Source organism: Triticum aestivum, chromosome 7A (genome assembly GCF_018294505.1).
Source record: "Triticum aestivum cultivar Chinese Spring chromosome 7A, IWGSC CS RefSeq v2.1, whole genome shotgun sequence".
NCBI classification, from domain to species: domain Eukaryota; kingdom Viridiplantae; phylum Streptophyta; class Magnoliopsida; order Poales; family Poaceae; genus Triticum; species Triticum aestivum.
In genome coordinates this window covers 639,545,679-639,568,403 of record NC_057812.1, presented here as the reverse complement: position 1 = coordinate 639,568,403, position 22,725 = coordinate 639,545,679, and the positions used below count along the sequence as shown (strand labels likewise).

General features: G+C 45.7%; 2 protein-coding genes across 3 annotated transcripts; one reads left to right on the top strand and one right to left on the bottom strand.

Moving 5' to 3' along the window:
* Positions 1-13,355: 13,355 nt before the first annotated feature.
* LOC123154108 (putative nuclease HARBI1) lies at positions 13,356-14,830 on the top strand. Its single transcript, XM_044572899.1, has 2 exons — positions 13,356-14,110; positions 14,215-14,830. The coding sequence occupies exons 1-2, from the start codon at positions 13,640-13,642 to the stop codon at positions 14,596-14,598; spliced, it is 855 nt and encodes a 284-aa protein (XP_044428834.1). The 5' UTR covers positions 13,356-13,639; the 3' UTR covers positions 14,599-14,830.
* A 146-nt stretch (positions 14,831-14,976) lies between these two features.
* On the bottom strand, positions 14,977-18,132 carry LOC123154107 (uncharacterized). 2 transcript variants are annotated; one of them, XM_044572898.1, is made up of 6 exons: positions 16,749-18,132; positions 16,201-16,303; positions 16,050-16,115; positions 15,847-15,966; positions 15,345-15,743; positions 14,977-15,265 (listed from the first exon to the last, which is right to left on the bottom strand). In XM_044572898.1, the coding sequence occupies exons 1-6, from the start codon at positions 16,950-16,952 to the stop codon at positions 15,216-15,218; spliced, it is 942 nt and encodes a 313-aa protein (XP_044428833.1). In that variant the 5' UTR covers positions 16,953-18,132; the 3' UTR covers positions 14,977-15,215. The 2 variants fall into 2 exon arrangements, with proteins under 2 accessions (XP_044428833.1, XP_044428832.1); XM_044572897.1 differs by having other exon boundaries at positions 14,979-15,265; positions 16,201-16,312.
* Between the last annotated feature and the right edge of the window lie 4,593 nt (positions 18,133-22,725).

The following is a 22,725-nucleotide window of genomic DNA, read 5'->3' as shown; positions in this document are numbered from 1 at the left end:
CCTTGGCCCTCCTATATATAGTGGGGGAGATGGAGGACTTCTTACCTTGATCTTTGGTGCCTCCCTCTCCCTCTCCAACACATCCTCCTCCTCCATAGTGCTTAGCGAAGCCCTGCTGGAGTACTGCAGCTCCATCATCACCACGCTGTCGTGCTGCTGCTGGAGCCATCTCCCTCAACCTCTCCTTCCCCCCTTGCTGGATCAAGAAGGAGGAGACGTGGCTGTTCCGTACATGTGTTGAACGCGGAGGTGCCGTCCGTTCGGTGCTAGGATCTTCGGAGATTCGAATCACGTCGAGTACGACTCCCTCATCCCCGTTCTTTGAACGCTTCCGCTCGCGATCTACAAGGTACGTAGATGCATCTAATCACTCGTTGCTAGATGAACTCCTAGATGGATCTTGGTGAAACCATAGGAAAATTTTTGTTTTCTGCAACGTTCCCCAACATCTATGGCTAGTAAAATAGTTTATAATCCATAGAGAAGTTGGAATACAGTAGGTTTAACACCAATATAAATAAAGAATGAGTTCATTACAGTACCTTGAAGTGGTCTTTTGTTTTCTTTCGCTAACTCACGAGTTTTCTATTTTGAGTTTTGTGTTGTGAAGTTTTCAAGTTTTGGGTGAATTCTTTTGATGGATCATGGAACAAGGAGTGGCAAGAGCGTAAGCTTGGGGATGCCCATGGCACCCCCAAGATAATCCAAGGACACCAAAAAGTCAAAGCTTGGGGATGCCCCGGAAGGCATCCCCTCTTTTCGTCCACTTCCATCGGTAATTTACTTGGAGCTATATTTTTATTCACCAACATGATATGTGTTTTGCTTGGACCGTCTTGTATTATTTGTGTCTTTGTATGTTAGTATACCACAATCATCCTTGATGTACACACCTTTTGAGAGAGCCATACATGAATTAAAATTTGATAGAATACTCTATGTGCTTCACTTATATCTTTTGAGCTAGATAATTTTGCTCTATGTGCTTCACTTATATCCTTCGAGCTAGATAATTTTGCTCTATGTGCTTCACTTAGATCTTTTAGAGCACGGTGGTGGATTCGTTTTAAAGAAACTATTGATCTCTCATGCTTCACTTAAATTAATTTGAGAGTCTCTTAATAGCATGGTAATTTGCCTAATAATAATATGCTTGGTATTCAAGATTTGTGAAACTTTCTTTTGGGTGTGTTGAATACTAAGAAAAGATTGAAGCATGATAATTGTTTTGAGATATGGAGGTGATAATATTAAAGTCATGCTAGTTGAGTAGTTGTGAATTTAAAGAATATTTGTGTTGAAGTTTGTGATTCCCGTAGCATGCACATATGGTGAACCGTTATGTGACGAAGTCGGAGCATGATTTATTTATTGATTGTCTTCCTTATGAGTGGCGGTCGAGGATGAGCGATGGTCTTTTCCTACCAATCTATCCCCCTAGGAGCATGCGCATAGTACTTTTCTTTGATAGCTTTTAAATTTTTGCAATAAGTATATGAGTTCTTTATGACTAATGTTGAGTCCATGGATTATACGCACTCTCACCCTTCCACCCTTGCTAGCCTCTCTAATACCGCGCAACTTTCGCCGGTATCATACACCTACCATATACCTTCCTCAAAACAGCCACCATACCTACCTATTATGGCATTTCCATAGCCATTCCGAGATATATTGCCATGCAACTTTCCACCATCTAGTTCATCATGACACATCCATCATTGTCATATTGCATATCCCGGTACACCGCCGGAGGCATTCATATAGAGTCATACCTTGTTTTAGTATCGAGTTGTAATTGTTGAGTTGTAAGAAAAATAAAAGTGTGATGATCATCATTATTAGAGCATTATCCTAGTGAGGAAAGAATGATGGAGACTATGATTCCCCCACAAGTCGGGATGAGACTCCGGACGAAAATAAAAAGAGGCCAAAGAAGCCCAAATAAAAAAAGAGAAAGGCCATATAAAATTATATATATATAATGAGAGAAAAAGAGTGAAGGGACAATGTTACTATTCTTTTACCACACTTGTGCTTCAAAGTAGCACCATGATCTTCATAGTAGAGAGTCTCTCATGTTATCACTTTCATATACTAGTGGGAATCTTTCATTATAGAACTTGGCTTGTATATTCCAATGATGGGCTTCCTCAAATTGCCCTAGGTCTTCATGAGCAAGCAAGTTGGATGCACACCCACTAAGTTTCTTTTGTTGAGCTTTCATATATTTATAGCTCTAGTGCATCCGTTGCATGGCAATCCCTACTCACTCACATTGATATCTATTAATGGACATCTCCATAGCCCGTTGATACGCCTAGTTGATGTGAGACTATCTTCTCCCTTTTTGTCTTCTCCACAACCACCATTCTATTCCACCTATAGTGCTATATCCATGGCTCACGCTCATGTATTGCGTGAAGATTGAAAAAGTTTTGAAAAAGTTAGAGTATGAAACAATTGCTTGGCTTGTCATCGGGGTTGTGCATGATTTAAATACTTTGTGTGGGGAAGATGGAGCATAGCTAGACTGTATGATTTTGTAGGGATAACTTTCTTTAGCCATGTTATTTTGAGAAGACATAATTGCTTTGTTAGTATGCTTGAAGTATTATTATTTTCAATGTCAATATAAACCTTTGTCTTGAATCTTTCTAATCTGAATATTCATACCACAATTAAGAAGATTTGCATTGAAATTATGCCAAGTAGCACTCCGCATCAAAAATTCTCTTTTTATCATTTACCTACTCAAGGACGAGCAGGAATTAAGCTTGGGGATATCTGATACGTCTCCAACATATCTATAATTTTTCATTGCTCCATGCTATATTATCTACTGTTTTGGACTATATTGGGCTTTATTTTCGACTTTTATATTATTTTTGGGACTAACCTATTAACCGGAGGCCCAGCCCAGAATTGCTGTTTTTTTGCCTATTTTAGTGTTTCGAAGAAACGGAATATCAAGTGGAGTCCAAACGGAATAAAATCTTCGGAAACGTGATTTTCTCACCGAACGTGATCCAGGAGACTTGGACCCTGCTCCAAGGAACAAAAGAGGCGGTCACGAGGGTGGGGGCGCCCCCCCTAGGGCACGCCCCCTGCCTCATGGGCCCCTCGTTGCTCCTCCGGCGTACTTCTTCCTCCTATATATACACACGTGCCCCCAAACGATCAGAACAGGAGCCAAAAACCTAATTCCACTGCCGCAACTTTCTGTATCCACGAGATCCCATCTTAGGGCCTGTTCCGGAGCTCCGCCGGAAGAGGACCGTCATCACAGAGGGCTTCTACATCATCATAGCCTCTTCGCTGAAGTGTGAGTAGTTTACCTCAGACCTTCGGGTCCATAGTTAGTAGCTAGATGGCTTCTTCTCTCTCTTTGAATCTCAATACAAAGTTCTCCCCCTCTCTCGTGGAGATCTATTCGATGTAATCTTCTTTTTGCGGTGTGTTTGTTGAGACCGATGAATTGTGGGTTTACGATCAAGTCTATCTATGAATAATATTTGAATCTTCTCTGAATTCTTTTATGTATGATTGGTTATCTTTGCAAGTCTCTTCGAATTATCCGTTTGGTTTGGCCAACTAGATTGGTAGTTCTTGCCATGGGAGAAGTGCTTAGCTTTGGGTTCGATCTTGCGGTGTCCTTACCCAGTGACAGAAGGGGCAGCAAGGCACGTATTGTATCATTGCCATCGAGGATAACAAGATGGGATTTATTTCATATTGCATGAATTTATCTCTCTACATCATGTCATCTTGCTTAAGGCGTTACTCTGTTTTTAACTTAATACTCTAGATGCATGCTGGATAGCGGTCGATGAGTGGAGTAATAGTAGTAGATGCAGAATCGTTTCGATCTACTTGTCACGGACGTGATGCCTATATACATGATCATGCCTAGATATTCTCATAATTATGCACAATTCTATCATTGCTCAATAGTAATTTGTTCACCCATCGTAGAATACTTATGCTCTTGAGAGAAGCCACTAGTGAAACCTATGGCCCCCGGGTCTATTCTCATCATATCAATCTCCATCACTTTTATATTGTTTTGCTATTTACTTTGCCTTTACCTTTTACTTTGCATCTTTATAGAAAAAATATTCTATCTATCAGATCTCACTCTCGTAAGTGACCGTGAAGGGCTTGACAACCCCTAATCGTGTTGGTTGCGAGTAGTTATCGTTTTGTGCAGGTACGAGGGACTTGAGCATGGCCTCCTACTGGATTGATACCTTGGTTCTCAAAAACTGAGGGAAATACTTACGCTACTCTGCTGCATCATCCCTCCTCTTCGGGGAAAACCAACGCAAGCTCAAGACGTAGCAATGTGAAGTATGTCTGGACGCCTGAATGTGACATCGCTTTCAACACCCTCAAAGAGAAGTTAGTCACAGCTCCAGTTCTGACTCCTCCTGATGAATCCAAACCATTCGAAGTTTTCTGTGATGCATACCTGCAAGGTCTCGGTGCTGTTCTTAATGCAAGAGAAGAAAGTTTTGGCCTATATACCTCTAGCCAGTTGAAGCCCAACGAAAAGAACTACCCCACTCATGACCTCGAGTTGGCGGCAGTTGTCCATGCTCTTTTAACATGGAGACATCTCTTATTGGGAAGTAAAGTGGACATCTTCACTGATCATAAGAGCCTCAAGTACATCTTCACTCAGCCCAACCTCAACCTCAGGCAGACTCGTTGGGTCGAAATGATTCAAGAGTATAATCCAATATTGAATATACTCCAGGCAAGGCCAATGTCATTGTTGATGCTTTGAGCAGGAAGGCTTACTACAACAGTTTGATTCTCAAGCCCTACCAACCGGATCTTTGTGAAGCTTTCTGCAAACTTAATCTCCAAATTGTTCCTCAAGGATTCCTTGCCAACCTCCAAGTCTCTCCTACTTTGGAAGATCAGATTCGTGAGGCTCAACTTCTTGATGCCATGGTGAAGAAGGTGAAGATTGGGATTTCCAAGAGCCAACCCAAGTATAAGTGTTATCTCCTTGATGACAAAGATACTCTATTCTTCAAGGATCGCATTGTTGTTCCTAAGGGTGACCTTCGTAAAGTCATTATGAACGAGGCTCACAATTCACTCCTATCTATTCATCCTGGAAGTACAAAGATGTACCATGACCTCAAGCAGCCGTATTGGTGGACTCGAATGAAGCGCGAGATTGCTTAGTTCGTGAATGAATGTGATGTCTGCAGAAGAGTGAAAGCAGAACACCAATGGCCAGCTGGTCTCCTCCAACCTCTTTCCATTCCAGAATGGAAGTTTGACCATATTGAGATGGACTTCGTGACTGGATTTCCCAAGTCCAAGCGTGGCAATGATGCTATCTTCGTTGTCATCGACAAGCTCACTAAAGTGGCTCATTTTCTTCCTATCAAAGAATCTATCACAACAGCTTAGTTGGCAAAGCTATATACCTCCAGGATTGTCTCTTTTCACAGTATTCCGCAGTTGATATCTTCAGATCGTGGAAGCATCTTTACCTCTAAGTTTTGGGATTCCTTCCAGAAGGCCATGGGCACCAACATTCGGTTCAGCACAGCCTTTCATCCTCAAACTAGTGGACAAGTCGAGCGAGTAAATCAAATTCTTGAAGATATGCTCAGGGCCTGTGTCATTTCCTTCGGTATGAAGTGGGAAGATTGTCTTCCATATGCTGAGTTCTCCTACAACAACAGCTTCCAAGCGAGTTCGGGCAAGGCCCCATTCGAGATTCTCTATGGCAGAAAGTGTCGTACTCCTCTTAATTGGTCAGAGACTGGTGAACGCCAACTTCTTGGAAATGACTTGATCACAGAGGCTGAAGAAATGTGCAAAGTCGTTCGTGAAAATCTCAAAGCCGCGCAATCGCGCCAGAAGAGTTACTATGATAGCAAGCATCGTGACTTGGCTTTCGAGATCGTAGACCATGTCTACCTCCGCGTCTCTCCAATGAAAGGTACTCGTCGCTTCAGTATCAAGGGGAAGCTTGCCCCTAGATACGTGGGTCCTTTCAAGATCATTGGCAAAAGAGGCGATCTCGCCTATCAACTTGAGCTTCCATCCAACTTTGCAAACGTGCACGACGTGTTTCATGTGTCTCAGCTTCGCAAGTGTTTCAAGACTCCTGACCGCACCATCAACTTCAAAGAGATTGATCTCCCAGAAGACTTGTCTTATCATGAGCATCCCGTTGCTATTCTTGAAGAAACTGAGTGCAAGACTCGCAACAAGTCTATCAAATTCCTGAAAGTGAAGTGATCACATCATTTTGACCGAGAAGACACCTGGGAACACGAGGACCACCTCCGTCCCGAATATCCGGAGTTTTTCCAGTCCTACATCTCGGGACGAGATCCTTTTGTAGTGGTGGAGTGTTGTAACGCCTCATAGTGGTTGGGTTTTGTCTTTGTTTTGCATTTTGTCCATGTCATGCATCTCATATCATGTCATCATGTGCATCACATTTGCATACGTGTTCGTCTCATGCAACCGAGCATTTTCCCCGTTATCCGTTTTGCGATCCGGCACTCCTATGCCCTCCGGCGCCCCTTTTGCCTATTTTCGTGTGCGGGTGTTAAACGTTCTCGGATTGGACCGAGATTTGCCTAGCGGCCTTGGTACACTAACGGTAGACCACATGTCAAGTTTCGTGCCATTTGGAGTCCGTTTGATACTCCAACGGTTAACCGAGGAACCGTAAAGGCCTCGTGTGTGTTGCAGCCCAACACCCCTCCAAAGTGGCCCAAAACCCATCCAAACCCCCTCCATCCTCTCGGTTGTTCTATCACGATTGCGTGGCCGAAAACCGCACTCCATTTGGACTCTCCAAACTCCCTCTAGCTATAAATATGTGCCCCCCTCCTTCATTTTCGGGTCCCAAACCCTAGTTTTCTTCCCTCGCCGCCGACGGACACGTCCGAGATGGCCGGACGTGTCCGCACCGCCGCCCGGACCAACCCGCTGTCGCCACCTGTCGCCTCACTGCAGCCGGCCCGCGAGCCCGCAGCGGGCCCGCGAGCCCGCAGCGGGCCCGCGAGGCCCATCGCCTCCGCGCCGCCGCCCACGTCCTCACGAGCGCCCGCGCCGCCGCACTCCCTCCTTGCCGGCTGTCGCCACCTCGCCGGCATTGCCATGCCGCCGGAAGCCCGTCCGGCCGCCGTCTCCGGCCTCCTCGCCGAACCACCGCTCGCCGCCTCGTCGCTGGCCGGCCTCCGACCGGATCCGAGGCCGCCCCGTCTCCCTCCAACTCCGTTCACCTCCTCCAACTCCGGCGAGCACCACCCCGACGAACCTCGAAGCCCGCGCGCTGGATCTGGATCTGTGCAACCCTAGGGTTGACTTCTATTTTTCCACTAAGTCCTTTATTTTTACATCCTGGAGCATTGTTCATCGCATCATAACTCTGTCATCGTAGCTCCGTTCCGTGCGTGTGGCATATCAAATTGTTTGTTAGGATGTGCTCTTCATTTTGTTCCATTACACCATGCTTGTTTGAGTCCATATTGATGCCTAAAATGATGTTGGAAGAGTGCTTCATAATGTTAGTTCCTGGTTCTTATCAGTTTTTGAGCATTTGTCATTTTTGCCATGATTATTGTGTGCTGCATATGAACTTGAGCCCTACATGTGTTTTGGGCTATGTCATGCCATCTTTACAGGGGGTGTATGCCATGTATTTGTGTCATCAATGTGGTGACTAGCACAAGCATGCAAAGTAGCTCTCGTGATGTTGCTGATTTCAGGGACTTAGAATTTCACTAAGTCATTTCCCTGATGTTATTTTTATGCCGTGTATTCATGTTGCTATGGAGTGATCCATGCCTCTTTTGATCATGTTCAGTAAGGATGATTTTGAGATATTGTTATGTTCTATCCATCCATGTCTTTGTTTGCAATTATGGAGCACCCTAGCATGACTCAATCTTGCTCTACTTTTGCTATAAAATGTTCCTGGCAGATTGTTTACGTGTTAATCAATTTTTGCCAAGATTGTTGTAGTTGATCCATGCATGCTATGAACTTGTTCTTGCTTTGGTTCGCTTCATGATCATGTCTTCTTGCTGGTAGTATGCTTAGCTTGTCATGCAATGCCTTGTGTTGAGTGCATCAAGCTCGCAAACATGCCTACGTAACTCTGTTTTTGCCATGTCCAGTTTTCTGCTAAGTCTGAATCTGTTAACGAAACTTGCCATGTTTACATGGGTGCCATCATATCTTCTTATCCTTTTTGGCTTATGGTCAGTAAGGGACTTTTGTTATATGCTTTGAGTAGATTCATGCCATGCTTTGCTTTGCCATGATTGAATCCTGTAGAAGGTTGTTATCTTGCTCTAAACATTACTTCCTGATGTTGAATCCTGACATGTTGCTATTTTCACTAAGTCTGTGATGCTGTTATCCTTTGCACTTTTGCCATGCTTGCTTGAACCTGTTCTTGTGTGATTTAGCCGTAGCTCAGTGTTCATCTTTTGTCAAGCATCTTGAATAGATCACTGCCATGTGCTTTGTTGTTATGTTGGAGTGCAGTAGCTTAGTTTCTTGTTGCATTCTAGGTGGCATCGTACTGTTAATCACATAATCGTGCCATTCTTGTTTTGCTTGCCATTTGCAAACAGTGCATCCGATTCCGGTGATCTTTATATCAATTTCGACCGAAATCAACTCATCTTTCCAGCGGCGCACTTGGTTTGACAAGTTAAGGCATGGTTCAATATTTTCCTTCCGGAGCATGCATAAGCATTGCATATCACATCCCGCATATCATGCCATATTTTGCATCATGTTGCTTGCGCATTGCACCGTGGTTGATTGTTGTTTCCTTTGCTTGTGTTCTTGCTTGGGTAGAGCCGGGAGACGAGTTCGTGATCGAGGAACCCATTGCGTACGCTTACGAGGATCAAGCTTGCGTCAACCCGGAGAACTTTGCAGGCAAGATGACCATACCCTCGAAATCACTTCTATCTTTGCTTGCTAGATGCTCGCTCTATTGCTATGCCTATGCCGTGATACCTACCACATTCTTTATCATGCCTCCCATATTGCCATGTCAAGCCTCTAACCCACCTTGCCCTAGCAAACCGTTGTTTGGCTATGTTACCGCTTTGCTCAGCCCCTCTTATAGCGTTGCTAGTTGCAGGTGAAGGAGTTTGTTCCTTGTTGGAACATGTTTATTGTTGGGATATCATTATTATATCTTGTTTACTTTAATGCACCTATATACTTGGTAAAGGGTGGAAGGCTCGGCCTTATGCCTGGTGTTTTGTTCCACTCTTGCCGCCCTAGTTTCCGTCATACCGGTGTTATGTTCCTTGATTTTGCGTTCCTTACGCGGTTGGGTTATAATGGGAACCCCTTGACAGTTCGCCTTGAATAGAACTCCTCCAGCAAGGCCCAACCTTGGTTTTACTTTTGCCTAACAACCTATAACCATCCCTTCGGTTTTCGTGAGCCTGAGGGTCATCTTTATTTTAACCCCCCCCCCCCCCGGGGGGGGGGGGGGGCAGTGCTCCTCGGACTGTTGGTCCGAAACGAGTAGACTGCGGGGCCACCTCGGGGCGACTTGAGGGTTGGTTTTACTCATAGGATGTCTCATCCGGTGTGCCCTGAGAACGAGATACGTGCGACTCCTATTGGGATTTGTCGGCACATCGGGCGGCTTTGCTGGTCTTGTTTTACCATTGTCGAAATGTCTTGTAACCGGGATTCCGAGTCTGATCGGGTCATCCTGGGAGAAGGAATATCCTTCATTGACCATGAGAGCTTGTGATGGGCTAAGTTGGGACACCCCTGCAGGGATTTGAACTTTTGAAAGCCGTGCCCGGGGTTATGGGCAGATGAGAATTTGTTAATATCCGGTTGTAGAAAACCTGACACTTAACTTAAATTAAAATGAATCAACAGCGTGTGTAGCCGTGATGGTCTCTTTTTGGCGGAGTCCGGGAAGAGAACACGGTCTCGTGTTATGCTTGAACGTAAGTAGTTCTAGGATCATTTCTTGATCATAGTTTATCGACCGTGCTTTGCTCCTCTTCTCGTTCTCATTTGTGTATGTTAGCCACCATATATGCTAGTGCTTGCTGCAGCTCCACCTCACTACCTTTTCCTTCACATAAGCTTAAATAGTCTTGATCGCGAGGGTGTGAGATTGCCGAGTCCCCGTGACTCATAGATTACTTCCAAAAACTAGATGCAGGTGTCGATGATGCCATTCCAGGGGATGCGACCGAACTCAAGTGGGAGTTCGACGAGGACTCGGGATGTTACTATGTTTCTTTTCCAGACGATCAGTAGTGGAGCCCAGTTGGGGCGATCGGGGATCTTATGCATTTGGGGTTGTCTTTATTTTGGTTCCGTAGTCGGACCTTGATTGTATTCTGGATGATGTAATGCTATATTTATGTATTGTGTGAAGTGGCGATTGTAAGCCAACTCTGTACCTCTTTCTTATTCAGTACATGGGATGTTTAAAGATTACCCCTCTTGTGACATGCCTACAATGCGGTTATGCCTCTAAGTCGTGCTCCGACACGTGAGAGATATAGCCGCATCGTGGGTGTTACAAAGCTTCCTTACTTGTGGCTCATATGTGAAGCATCTTTTGGATTTCTACAACCCGCCAGGATGGCAGACTCTAAGTCCCCAGAGGATAATAATCTTATGTTTTAGAGTCATCTCTCTAAAAACTCTAGCTGCGTGGAGCTGATAAGCCGGCAGTCTAAATATACACCACAGGAACCGGTTTTTAAACCGGGTTATATTATTCAAATCTTCAATAGCCAACGTGGCTGGATTTTTATTATGGTTATCAATAACCAATATTATGGTTTTTGAAGTCGCTTCAGTGCAATGGATATTATTTTATCAATGGATATAATTTATTCTACAATGGAAGGAATAGTCCCGAGTCGCTGCAGGGTTACCTTATTCAAGTTGAGATTACATCAAATATGCAAGTCTCATGTCGCTGCAAGCATGCACCATGACACTTGGGGGCTAATGCAAAGTCATTTTTACTGGCCTTATTGAAAACCCGACTCATCACATCATAATGAGCCAGCCCTTGGGGGCTACCAATTGCTCCTGTAAAAAATTTAAGGTACACAAGCTTTAATCAATTATATTGAAAGGTTTATTGCTCAGTTGGTAGAGTACAAAGCTCTTAACCTTGTGGTCGTGGGTTCGAGCCTCATGGTGGGGGTTACGTCATATGAAGTTATTTTCAATGAAGTATATATATATATATATATATATATATATATAATATAAAGTCTCAACTCGGTATTATCTTACTAAGCCGGCCCTTGGGCGCTACACGTTGCTGCTCAAGTCTACATGATCATATCTACAAAGTCCCTGCTCATTACCGCATAATGACCCGGCCCTTGGGGGCTACACTGGTTGAAGTTTTTATGGGCATCAGGCAATTACAAGTCCCAGGTTGCTGCAAGCATGGCAACCCGGCACTTGGGGGCTACATATGTGGAACATTCAGTTTTTACTAGCGACGGAGATGAACAACCTGGATTTCTTCAAAGTGGCAATATTTATATTGAAGCAAATCTTAAGCCATCATTTTGTTCTGCTCAAGACTTGGGGGTTACAGGTAATATGGATATAAGGGAGAAAAATTGTTAAATTCTCAGTTTTGAGCAAACCAGATTGACCCGGTGTCTGCACCAATTATGACCCGGCGTCGGTAACAATTATGACTCGGCATCATTTGTTTATAATTCGGCAATTTTGGTAATCATAAATTGGCAAGATCTACATCTTCAAGCCAACTGAAAATCAGATGAGTATTTCAAGACCAATATTTTTTAAGCATTGGGAGTTGAATCAGTAAATTATTCTTCACAATATTTCTGTGAGAAACCAATGTCAGCAAATTTATTATGAAGCTGGTCTATTGACCCGGACTTTCCAGAAGGAGGAAATAACAAGGATTTTAGGGTGATCAGGTACCGGCTTACAAGAACTGTTAACCCGGAGCACAACCTGTCAAATTTGTTCTTGTATTTGTTTTGCAGGATAAGTTTACCATGGATACATCCAACCTAAATTGGGGGCTAATGTCGGGGATATACCCCGCGGTATGACCCGGCCGGATGTATGACTCGGCCAGACTTGGGGACTCACTGGTGACCCGCCCTGACTTGGCGACTCACTAAGTGACCCGTCCGGATCTCTCCACTCACTGATGACCCGGCCGAGGGGGTGACTCATTGGTGACCCGGCCGGCGGGTCAGATGAGCGACAAGACCCGGTGGCCCAACAGGCGGTTCATGGAAGACCGGCTCGTGTTATGGTGGGCCGGCTTAAAATGAAAGGCATAAGAAATATTCTCTCCTACAAAGGAAGCAAGACTAGGACTCCACTTGTAATAGAGTAATTCTAATCCTAATAGGACTAGTTATGTAAGCCACCCCTTCAACATATATAAGGAGGGGCAAGGCACCCAAGAGAGACAAATACGCGGTGGTCAACCTAAAGAAATACGCCCCAGCATTAGAGAAAAAAAAGGAAAGGTTAATCAAGGATAAATATGTTAGCAACCTGACACTAAACAAATCAAGGAATCTATAGCTGCAGTACAAGACAATGCTTTGCCGTAACCATAAGCAACAATTGAATAAAAAGAAGCCAGATTATATGCTTTTAAGTATCTAGCACGCCTCTATTTCCAATGAGTCGACAGGCTAGAGACCAAATAAGGTATCATTTTAATCAATCCCAAAGAGCGGACACGCTGTATACTACATACATAATCTTGGATTGGAATTTAATGGGATAAGAAATTTGAATTGTTTCAGTGTAATCAGATATAGAAGATTTAGGATTTGTTCCTCTAGGCATTTAAGTCTACCGTATATGGCCAAGACCAAGACCTCCAGTCACACAAAAAAAGGAACTTTTATTGCCTATACACCAGACGGTTGCTGTGTCGTGCATCTGTGTGAGTGAAGAAACCACATCAGGGAACCAAATCTTAAAAACCACACATCACGACTGAAATGAAGCACGACATAATCATTTGATCGATAAAGCATGGAATGCGGTAAAAAAATGTCATGGCTTTGTCGAGAGCTGCACAAAAGTAATCCATCTGTTTAGGCCTCCTTTGGTTCAAAGGATAGGAATTTTATAGAAATAGGATAAGTATAGGAAATGAGGTGTATGCATTTCCAATCATGTGGCTGCTCAGATCATAGAAATAGGAAATTAAATGCCCTTTGGTTCACAGGATAGGAACACACATAGGAAATATAAAGAAATAATATTTTAATTTAAAGCAACTAGCCGTTAGTTGCTCTCAAGCAACTAGCCGTTACATGGTTGTACAAGCCTTCTCTCCCTATATATCATCTTGTTGTGGAGGTCAAAACACACACATCTCATCTTCAGAATACACACAAATCTCATCTTCAGTTTATGGTTAGCTAACCAAAGAAGAAACCCCGCCAACAGCTTCTAGCACGGTCATCAACAACAACCAGGATAACATAAACAACAGGTTAGTACATATGCATTGACAATATGATTTAGCTCCATATTTTCTTTGCTGATCCACATCTCACTGATAGAACATACAAATATTTTCAGCATTTCTTGCTGATTTACACACATTTCAATGGATCCAAGCTATCACAGGAGGTCACAGATGGAGGATGAATTCATGTTATTTGTCTTCCCTACCATGGAAGAAGGAAGAGAGAAAAAACCAATGCATACATCTAGTCTTACAGGAGCTGCTTATGTCCAGGAAATCTTAAATGGGCATGAAAGCTTATGCAAAAGGCATTTCAGAATGGAGGCTTACATCTTTCATGCTCTGGTTGAGAAGCTGCGTGAGAATGAAATACTTGAAGATTCAACAATAGTCTCCTTGGAAGAAAAGGTTGCGATATTTTTATATGCAGTTGCAAAAAATGCCAGTAATGAAACCTTGCAGGATATGTTCCAGCACAGTGGGCAAACCATCAGTCGACACTTTGGAGATGTACTAGAGGCAATTACAAAGCTTGCAAGCATCTATATACGCCCACCTTCTCTTCGACCACATCCAGTCTTGAGGAGATCACATTTCCATCCCTACTTCAATGTAAGCATACATTTTCATATATTTCTGACTTTGTATTGGTAAATGTAATATGGTTGTTTGAAGTTTTATTCAAAATAATATCTCATGATATAATATGAATACAGGATTGCATTGGTGCTATTGATGGTACACATATTCCAATGACTATCTCACCACATGAACAAGAGCCATATCGAAACAGAAAGCAAACAATCACACAAAATGTTATGGTTGCATGTGACTTTGATTTGAGGTTTGTGCATGTGCATCCTGGCTGGGAAGGATCAGCCTCGGATGCAAGGGTTCTCCAAGATGCACTTAACCATGGATTTCAGGTACCTCATGGTAAATATTATCTTGTAGATGCAGGATATGCAAACACACCAAAGTTTCTTGCCCCATACCGTGGAACTAGATACCATTTGCAAGAACAAGCACAAGTACGTCAAAGGCCGAGGAATCGTAGAGAACTATTCAACCTTCGAACACACAATTACGGAATCATATAGAGAGAATTATTGGCATAGTGAAAAAGAGATTTCCAGTTCTGAAAGTTGCTACACACTATTCTCCCGGCAAACAGGTTGACATATCAATGGCATGTTGTGTCCTACATAATTTCATTCGGCTTCATGATGGAGATGTATCATGGCTCAACAATGACACTCCAGATATTGACCCACATCTAATTGTGGACGTGCCCATGGGAGATGAAAACTACACTAGTGATGTTGGAGCATTCAATAACACAAGAGAAGCAGGAAACCACCTACGGGATTATATAGCAGATAAACTATGGGAGGACTATATTGCAAGAAGAGCTTGATATATGCATTGTAACGTGTAGTGCAAACAAATGTATGGCAAGAAAATGTACTGCAAACCAAGATTATGGCATGTCGAAATTGTAATTAAAGCAAAGTACTAGATGCCATGTTCATTTTCTGCAACTACTACATGCTTGCTCTTTCATTTTCTGCAGCAAGTAGTTCTACCAAAATATTACCCAGCCACGTACTTCTACTCCCTAGTTCAGCTTTCTACTTCAAGTAATTCTACCAAAATACAACCTAGCTAGCCACGCACTTTGTTTGCGTCCAACAAAAGACTCCACGCATCTTAAGTGCTATGCCAAAATACTACCTAGCAGCCTATTCCTTCCTTCAGCATACCGTCCTGGAGATAATTAAAAACTAGTGAGAACATGTTTACAACACAGAAAGTGCTTGTCTCTCCATACAATATTATAACTTACCTTCATGCAATGCAAATAAATCATCATAATATGGAAAGTGTTTGTCTCTCCATATGAGTGCATCCTTGTTACGACGCTCCGCAAATGATTCCCATACGGCATCTGGGGCAACAACTTTCATTCCGAGGCGGTCCCAACCAAAGCCACTCTCAGCTGCCAAATCTTTCACAGCACGGAAGTCTTTCTTCAGATCCTGTTCCTTTTGTTTCACTTTGGTAACATCTAGTGACAAGCCAAACTTTTTGTTTATGTTATCCACAATCTTATTCCATGCCTCTTTACTCCATGCATTCTGAGTTCTATAACCTGGGACGTTAAAATCTTTCAGCTGTTGAATAAGATATAGCTTCATTTGGTGACTCCACTTGGCTCTAGGAAGACTCTTTCTGGACTTTGAAACTGCAAAGCAAAGAGCTATATTACATAATATGCAATTGTGCTTCCATGATTAAATTTCAGTAATTCACCACATTAACAAGACTGAGATTAAGAGATCTTGTACCACTATCCTCATGCTGCCTTGCACTCCTTTGGTCAAAGTCGAGGTCATCACAACGCTGCAGCGTACCAAAATTAGGACGACGTCCTATGATCCTCTGACTGAACTCCAAGTCATCAAGTCCTGGAATACACAAAATATTATGCAATTGTGCTTCCGTATTAATTTCACCAAATTAACTTAACCAAGAATAAGAGAATCAATACCATTGCCCTGACCAATATTTGTTTGATGTCCTGTAGCTCCTTGAGTAAACTCCAGGTCATCAAGTCCTTGAATATATTGAACATTATGCAATTGTGTTTCCATGATTAAATTTCACCATATTAAATTGAATAAGAATAAGAGAAATTGTACCATTGTCCTGATGGTGACCAATATTTGGACAAGGTATTGTAGTCCTTTGACTGAACTCATGGCCTTGAATACCAAAGTCTATCATCCTGCCTTGATCATCCATCTGAAGAAACTGAATTGTATTATTAGTGGGACTAGTGAGATTGTAAAATATGTACTGTTATGTAATAAAAGAAATTAAGTTTTAAGACATATAATGGGACTAGTGAGAGCTAAGAGATGAGTCAAGCCACAGTCAATTATATTGCCTGGTCAGAGTTACAAGAGTACAAGTAGGGACGCAGGAACTGCTCCCGTGATGGACGGCACCAACTATACATCTGTGCTATTAGATTAGGACTCTAAGCTTGCAAACTGAGCAATTAAATTAGGACTGCGCGTCTAATTTTTGTTGGGCCCTTTCCTAAAAAATCTAGGGATTGGGTTGGACTAGAGACTCATGATACGGGGGATTTCTAGGGGCATCTCACACCGGCAAGATGGACAGGACTATTTCTCCATTAATTAGCACCAGATGTGAAAATCAGTAGAGAAGGAAAGATTCGTACCTGAAGAGACTTGCGGCAGATGGATGCCGCTTGAGCTTGGTGGCTAGCTGGTCGACGGTAGATGCTCCAGCTTGCCGGTGGTTCCTGCCCGCCGCCTGGATGGGGTCGCGTCGCGCGGCCGTCTGCCGCCGTCCTCCCTGCCGGTCGGTCTTCAAGGTGGGAGCTGCGCCGTTCTGTGTGAGGAGAGGAGGGGCGGCTGGACATGTCGATTTTGCTTCTTTTCCCCTCCCTCTCTCTATTTGTGCGCGGGTGAGCGAAGCGACCGAGCGAAAAAAAGGGAGGGAACAGTTGCCGCCACGCGCGTCGTTCGCGCCAGGAAGTTTTCCATTAGGTTGGGCCTCTTTTTTCTGTTCCTGCGAAACGTGAAGGAAAGGAAGATATCCTGTATAGGAATAGGATGACATTCCTGTGAACCAAAGGCCTCCAAAGGATTATTTCCTACAAATATCCTATCCTACAAAAATCCTATAAAAATCCTGTAAACCAAAGGAGGCCTTAATTGTTGGAAGCTACAGGGAGTTGTGCACTTGAACCCCAAATTTAATCTAGTAAGTAAATGGTGAAGAGAAGGATAGATTTCCCAAGCATCAAATATAGATCTGCCTTGCAGCAGGGGGTGCAGCGCCCTAGTGACTAAGTTGGTTGATCTCTTAACTTGGTGGGAAACATTCTGACGGACTCAGAATATCATCAATTCTATTACTGATGGAATGGATACACTTGACTGTAAATTACTCATCGTGGTTAATTTGAACTAAAACCACGACGAGTAATTTGGAACGGAGGGAGTAGGTGACATGCCTACCACATAACCTACAAACTAGAAAAAAAAAAGAATCAGGCAACGATGGACCTGAGCTTAATTGTTCCTGGCAACAAACAAAGCTAGCACCAGTTGATCCCAAGACCTAACTTTGTGCATACGTGTGTACGGATTAGGAAACCTTGATATGCCTACCAGATTCTAAACGTTAGAGGTGGAGGGGGAGACCTTGATATGGTGCATCCATGGCGGCGGCAGTGGGGTCCAAGCTCCATGGCGGCGTCTTGAGAAGAAGTAGACGGGGGGGGAGCTCTGTGGTTGCCGCCCCCTCAAACATCCTCTCCCTGCGTCGGCGGTGGTTGTGGAGAAGGAGCGGACGGTCGCGGCCCCGCTCGACGACGGCGCGGATCCAGAAGCCCCACCATGGCCGTGGTCATGGCTGATCTGGCTGCCACCTAGGGGTAGAAGGTGAGGGGAGGAGGAGAGGATGGGGGCGCGGGCGGTGAGGGAGATGGCGGAGATTTCCGGCCGTGGACGAGGGATCGCCGTCGCTCGCCGGTGGGTGCGACGGCCGTGGGTGGGGGAGGGAGGAATGAATGGATCGCGGAATTGGGAGAGGTCGTGGCCTCGTGGGGACTGGTTAGATTAGGTCACGGAAAGTTTGCCTTTTTCTTAATTTCATTTTGAAATTTGGAACTCCGCCGGCAGGCATTTCTTTTTTGGCTGAAATATTTGGGAGCGAACCCAAATTTCGGACGCCATCCGAGTTGTTTCGGATGGGAAATGCAGCTGACCCATACAACATGGAGAAAAACAGTTGTGCGGTATCCATTGCTCGTAACAATGGTTCATCGTGACTTCTGCAGGTTTGCCGTCTTCGTCGAGGAGTTGTGCGGTCGTGGAGGGAAGGGGCGCACACGAGCTCGAGAGTTGGGACTCGTCAACTAGGTGTAGGTGAAGATCGAGGAGATAGTGTGGGCGACGGAAGGGGGTTTATTAGGGTTAGTGAAATAGCATGTGTGTGTGTGCACGCGCACGCGCGCGGGGGTTGAGGAACGAGCTTTTGTTCCATTGGGCCTGAAAGTTTCTGAACGCGAGGATATTGTGTTTGGCTAGGAAATACCCAAAACTTTGGGCACCATTCGAGTTGTTTCGGCTAGGAAATACGGCTGATCCGCGCTACCAGTTGCGGTGGACCCGTTGCTCACAGCTAGGGCTCACCGTCGTTCTGCAAAAAGTCGTGAGCTCGTTGTCGTCCTCGTTGGGAAAGGAAGGAGTTTACGTGGGCGAGAGTGAAGGGGTGCATGGGAGCTCGGGCATATGGTCCGGTTTTGTGTAGGTGCGGATGGAAATCGAAGAGGCAGGCAGAGGGTGAGGGGCGGGTAATGGGGTGCATGAGGCTGGTCACAATAGGGAGGAACTTAGGAGTAACATCACACACTCCAATACAACTTTGCTTATGTGTCACATATTTAATGAAGAGAGAGGTGCTTGTGGTAACTAGCTAAGTTACCGGAACATCACACACTCCAAGAAACAATGAGTCTATAACCTAATAAATACACTATTGCATGACACTATATAGATGTTCCTACCCATTGTGGAGGTAGTAACATAGTCTAGGGAAGTGTGTAAGTTACTAGACTATGTTCTTGCCCATTGTGACCAGCCTGAGAACAACGAGAACTGGGAGGGGGGTTGATTGTGTGTGGGTTGGGAATCAGACGTTGTTCACGGAACTTCTATGAAGGCGGGAATTGTAGCTTCTCCGTGACTGTGACACCGCGGTCATCAGCACCGAATGGCATGCTTCAACTCACGACGATGATGTGTCGATGCACTACCGGAATCGCCCCCTATGCCGACGGCAAGGGCCGTCGGCATAGGCCTGAGTCCCGTCGGGATAGCCTATGCCGACGGCCCCGTCGGCATAGGGCCGTCGGCAACATATGCGTCGGCACAGCCAGGAAGGTCGTCGGCATAGAAAAGCCGTCGGCATATATGATACGCCGACGGGGGCCGTACATCTATGCCGACGGCCTTGGCCGTCGGCAACTATCACGCCTAACGGCGACAGCCGTCAAGTCTGCCCAACGAACTGGTCGCCACGTGGCACCCCTATGCCGACGGCCTAGCCGTCGGCTTAGTCAAAAACTATGCCGACGGCTCGACCGTCGGCATAGGTGTGCCACGTGGCGACCAGCCGCTGCTCGTGGACCAGGGCTATGCCGACGGCTGGCCGTCGGCATAATTTGAAACTAAGCCGACGGCCAGGCCGTCGGCATAGTCCTTCATACAGAGCTCCCAGTAGCTGACACGTGGGCGCCTATGCCGACGGCCTAGCCGTCGGCACAGTTTTAAACTAAGCCGACGGCTAGGCCGTCGGCATAGGCGCCACGTGTCAGCTACTGGGAGCTCACGCTAGCCCTATGCCGACGGCCTAGCCGTCGGCATAGTTTGCTTTTGCTTTTTTTTTCTTTTTTCTGTTTGTTTTCAAATCAATTCAATTCAAATAACAGCACATATCAGCAGATATATATGATGGGATAGACATATAAAACACAACGGGATATCATCCGGCACCATCACAACAATATATGCATAAGCATCATCACACACAAGTCTCTAAATGAACATCATCACAACCAACATAAGCATAAGCATATAGAGAAGCACACAAGTCATCTAAATGATCATCACCACACACAAGTCATCTCAAGCATCATCACCACACAAGGATCATCGAGCACCGCGGAGGTCGTCACCGCCAAGACGGCCGAAGCCCAGGTCGTCACTACTAGCGGCAGCACTACCGCCAAGACCGCCTCCGCCTCCACCTCCGCCTCCGCCTCCGTGGATCGGAGTGGTCGGGCTCCGTGTCTCCGGAGTGCTGCGAAGACCACCGCCAACGGTAGATCCACCTGTTCCCTGGATGTTGAAAAGACATATGCACGGGATATATGACTGTGTTGAAAGGCATGACATGCTTTGGGTGAATAGATTGGGGATGAACTAACCGGCGAGGGGCCAGCGTTCTGTGCCACAAACTCCTCAAAGCTCATCAGCACTGGTTGTGCTGGAGGGCATTGTGCTGGAGGGAACTGAGGACACCTGCCGGCCGCCATATCCTGAAAAGCCTGCTGCATCTGGCTATCCCTCTGCACTTGGTGTTCATAAAGCCTCTGATGCCACGCCATGGTCTCCTGGCGTGTGTACTCCATGTAGGCCTACGGTATGACATGATGGAACTCATAAAACTACTAAATGCGGAAAATGAAGTGAGCAATGAAGATAAGAGGGAAAATACTTACAGATTGTTGCTCCTGAAAGAGGGACTGTGTACTGGTCACTGGCTGGCTCGTGCGCTGGCTCAGGCTCGGGTCGATCCGACGAAGCTGTGTGTAGGAGATACTAGGAGTGATCACAGCATCGAGAACCGCCTCCCGACCGTGCTCCTTGGGCCCCATCCTCACCACCGCCATGTCGTCCAGAGGCGCCGCAATGGGGTCAGGTGTGTCAGGATGTAACTTCAGATACGCTTCGGAGTAGGCCTTCTTCCTCCCTGCGGTCTTCTTGCCGTAGTACTTGGGCTCGCCAGGCTTGGGGTCCTTCCGCGTATGGGCGATCTCCCACGCCTGCATGTGTGAGAGCGGCCGCTTCAGTTTCTCCTCCTGCACCACCAAACAGAGGTTAGTCATACATAAGAAAGTGATGGTAAATAGAAGAAGAAGAATGTTTAATGGGGTTAGTCATACATTAACTGCCTTGTGGAGATAGTGGTTTCGGTTTCCCTGAGCATGTACTCCCTCCGTCCCTCGGTTAGCCTTATTTTTGGTTCTCATAGCCGCCCAGGCTCCAGCCTCATCACACCAAAGATCCACCAATGCCGCCCAGGACTCGTCTTTTCCATAACACCAATTTGGACACACCTACATAATAAAAGCATAATGGCATGTAGGTGTGTCCAAATTGGTGTTATGGAAGCATAAAGCATAAAGCATAATGTACCACAAGGTAATGAAAAAGCATAATATATGAAAGCATAATGAAAAATCTTTTATACTTACCGCCAAGAACTCGGGCCTCTCCAAGGTAATGCCCATCCTCCGCGCTTCTTCCTTGGTCATCTTCACACCAAGATAGTCGTGGTAGTATGTGGAGATGGCCACATAGCGCACCTCGTACTGCATCTGGCGGGCCTTCTTCTTGCATTGGCGCAGCACGATCTGGTCCGCTCTAGCCCTGTGCTCCGGAAGAACTCGATAGAATTTCTACAATCATGCATGAAACAAGAATGGAAGAAGCCATGAGTTAAATCATTTCATGAAACTAGAATGGACTTGTGCTTCTGAAGAGAACTCACCCAGAAAGTAGTGATCACGGCCTTGGCATGGGTCTCATGGTCCGCGTGGCGGGCCGCTTCCCAGTGGTCCCAGCTCGTAGCCAAAACCCGACGGTCCGGCTGCCTGACTGGATCAGGACAGTACAACCCCGGCCAATATAACTTCAGCAAGACGGTGATGAGGCCGTTGGGAATACGGACCCCTTTAGAATATATCCAGTTGCTGCAAAAGAATGAACTATTAGCATGTGACAAGCAAAATGAATAACAACCGGAATAAGCATGTGACAAGCAAAATAATGAACCACTTACTCTTTTCCCGTGGGCTCAATGAGCCACTTCTGCTCCTCAGTAGCAGGAACCTGCTTTGGTAGCTTTGCGTTGCCACGCAGCCACCCCTTCTTGTCAACCCCCTTCCCGTCACCACCATCATCCCCGCCACCACCCTCCTCCTCGCCTGCCTCCCCCTCCCCAACCTCCTCCTCCTCCTCCTCCTCCTCGCCTGCCTCCTCCTCCACCTCCTCCTCCTCCACCACCACCTCCTCCTCCTCCTCCTCCTTAGAGTGTACCTCACTAGAGGAGGGTACCTCACTAGAGGAGGGCCTCGAAGACAACACCCCTAAGTCGGTGAGGGTGCGCTCTTTCTGGCCGCGACCCCCTGTAGTGGCTCTCCCCCCAGCACCTCGTCCTCTAGAGGCTCTCCCCCCGCCCCCTCCTCCTCTAGGGGCACCTCTCCCTCGACCTCCCTGTGAGGAGTCATCGTCAAGTAGCCGAGGGGGAGGATTACGTGCTCGACCACTCCGACTAGGCAGGCCGACGACCTTGCGTAGGAAACCCACGCCGTCGGCCTTCCCCTTGCCCATGTTCCACGA

What these genes read in the sequence shown, in the direction of transcription:
- LOC123154107 (XM_044572897.1), bottom strand. Translation starts at nt 16,952, where the DNA reads ATGTCCAGCCGCCCCTCCTCTCCTCACACAGAACGGCGCAGCTCCCAC. An exon ending in AAGGCAGCATGAGGATAGTG is followed by an intron (nt 15,744 to 15,846) that starts GTACAAGATCTC and finishes TTTGCTTTGCAG; the next exon opens with TTTCAAAGTCCAGAAAGAGT. An exon ending in TTTATTTGCATTGCATGAAG is followed by an intron (nt 15,266 to 15,344) that starts GTAAGTTATAAT and finishes AATTATCTCCAG; the next exon opens with GACGGTATGCTGAAGGAAGG.
- LOC123154108 (XM_044572899.1), top strand. Translation starts at nt 13,640, where the DNA reads ATGGATCCAAGCTATCACAGGAGGTCACAGATGGAGGATGAATTCATG. An exon ending in ATTTCCATCCCTACTTCAAT is followed by an intron (nt 14,111 to 14,214) that starts GTAAGCATACAT and finishes ATATGAATACAG; the next exon opens with GATTGCATTGGTGCTATTGA.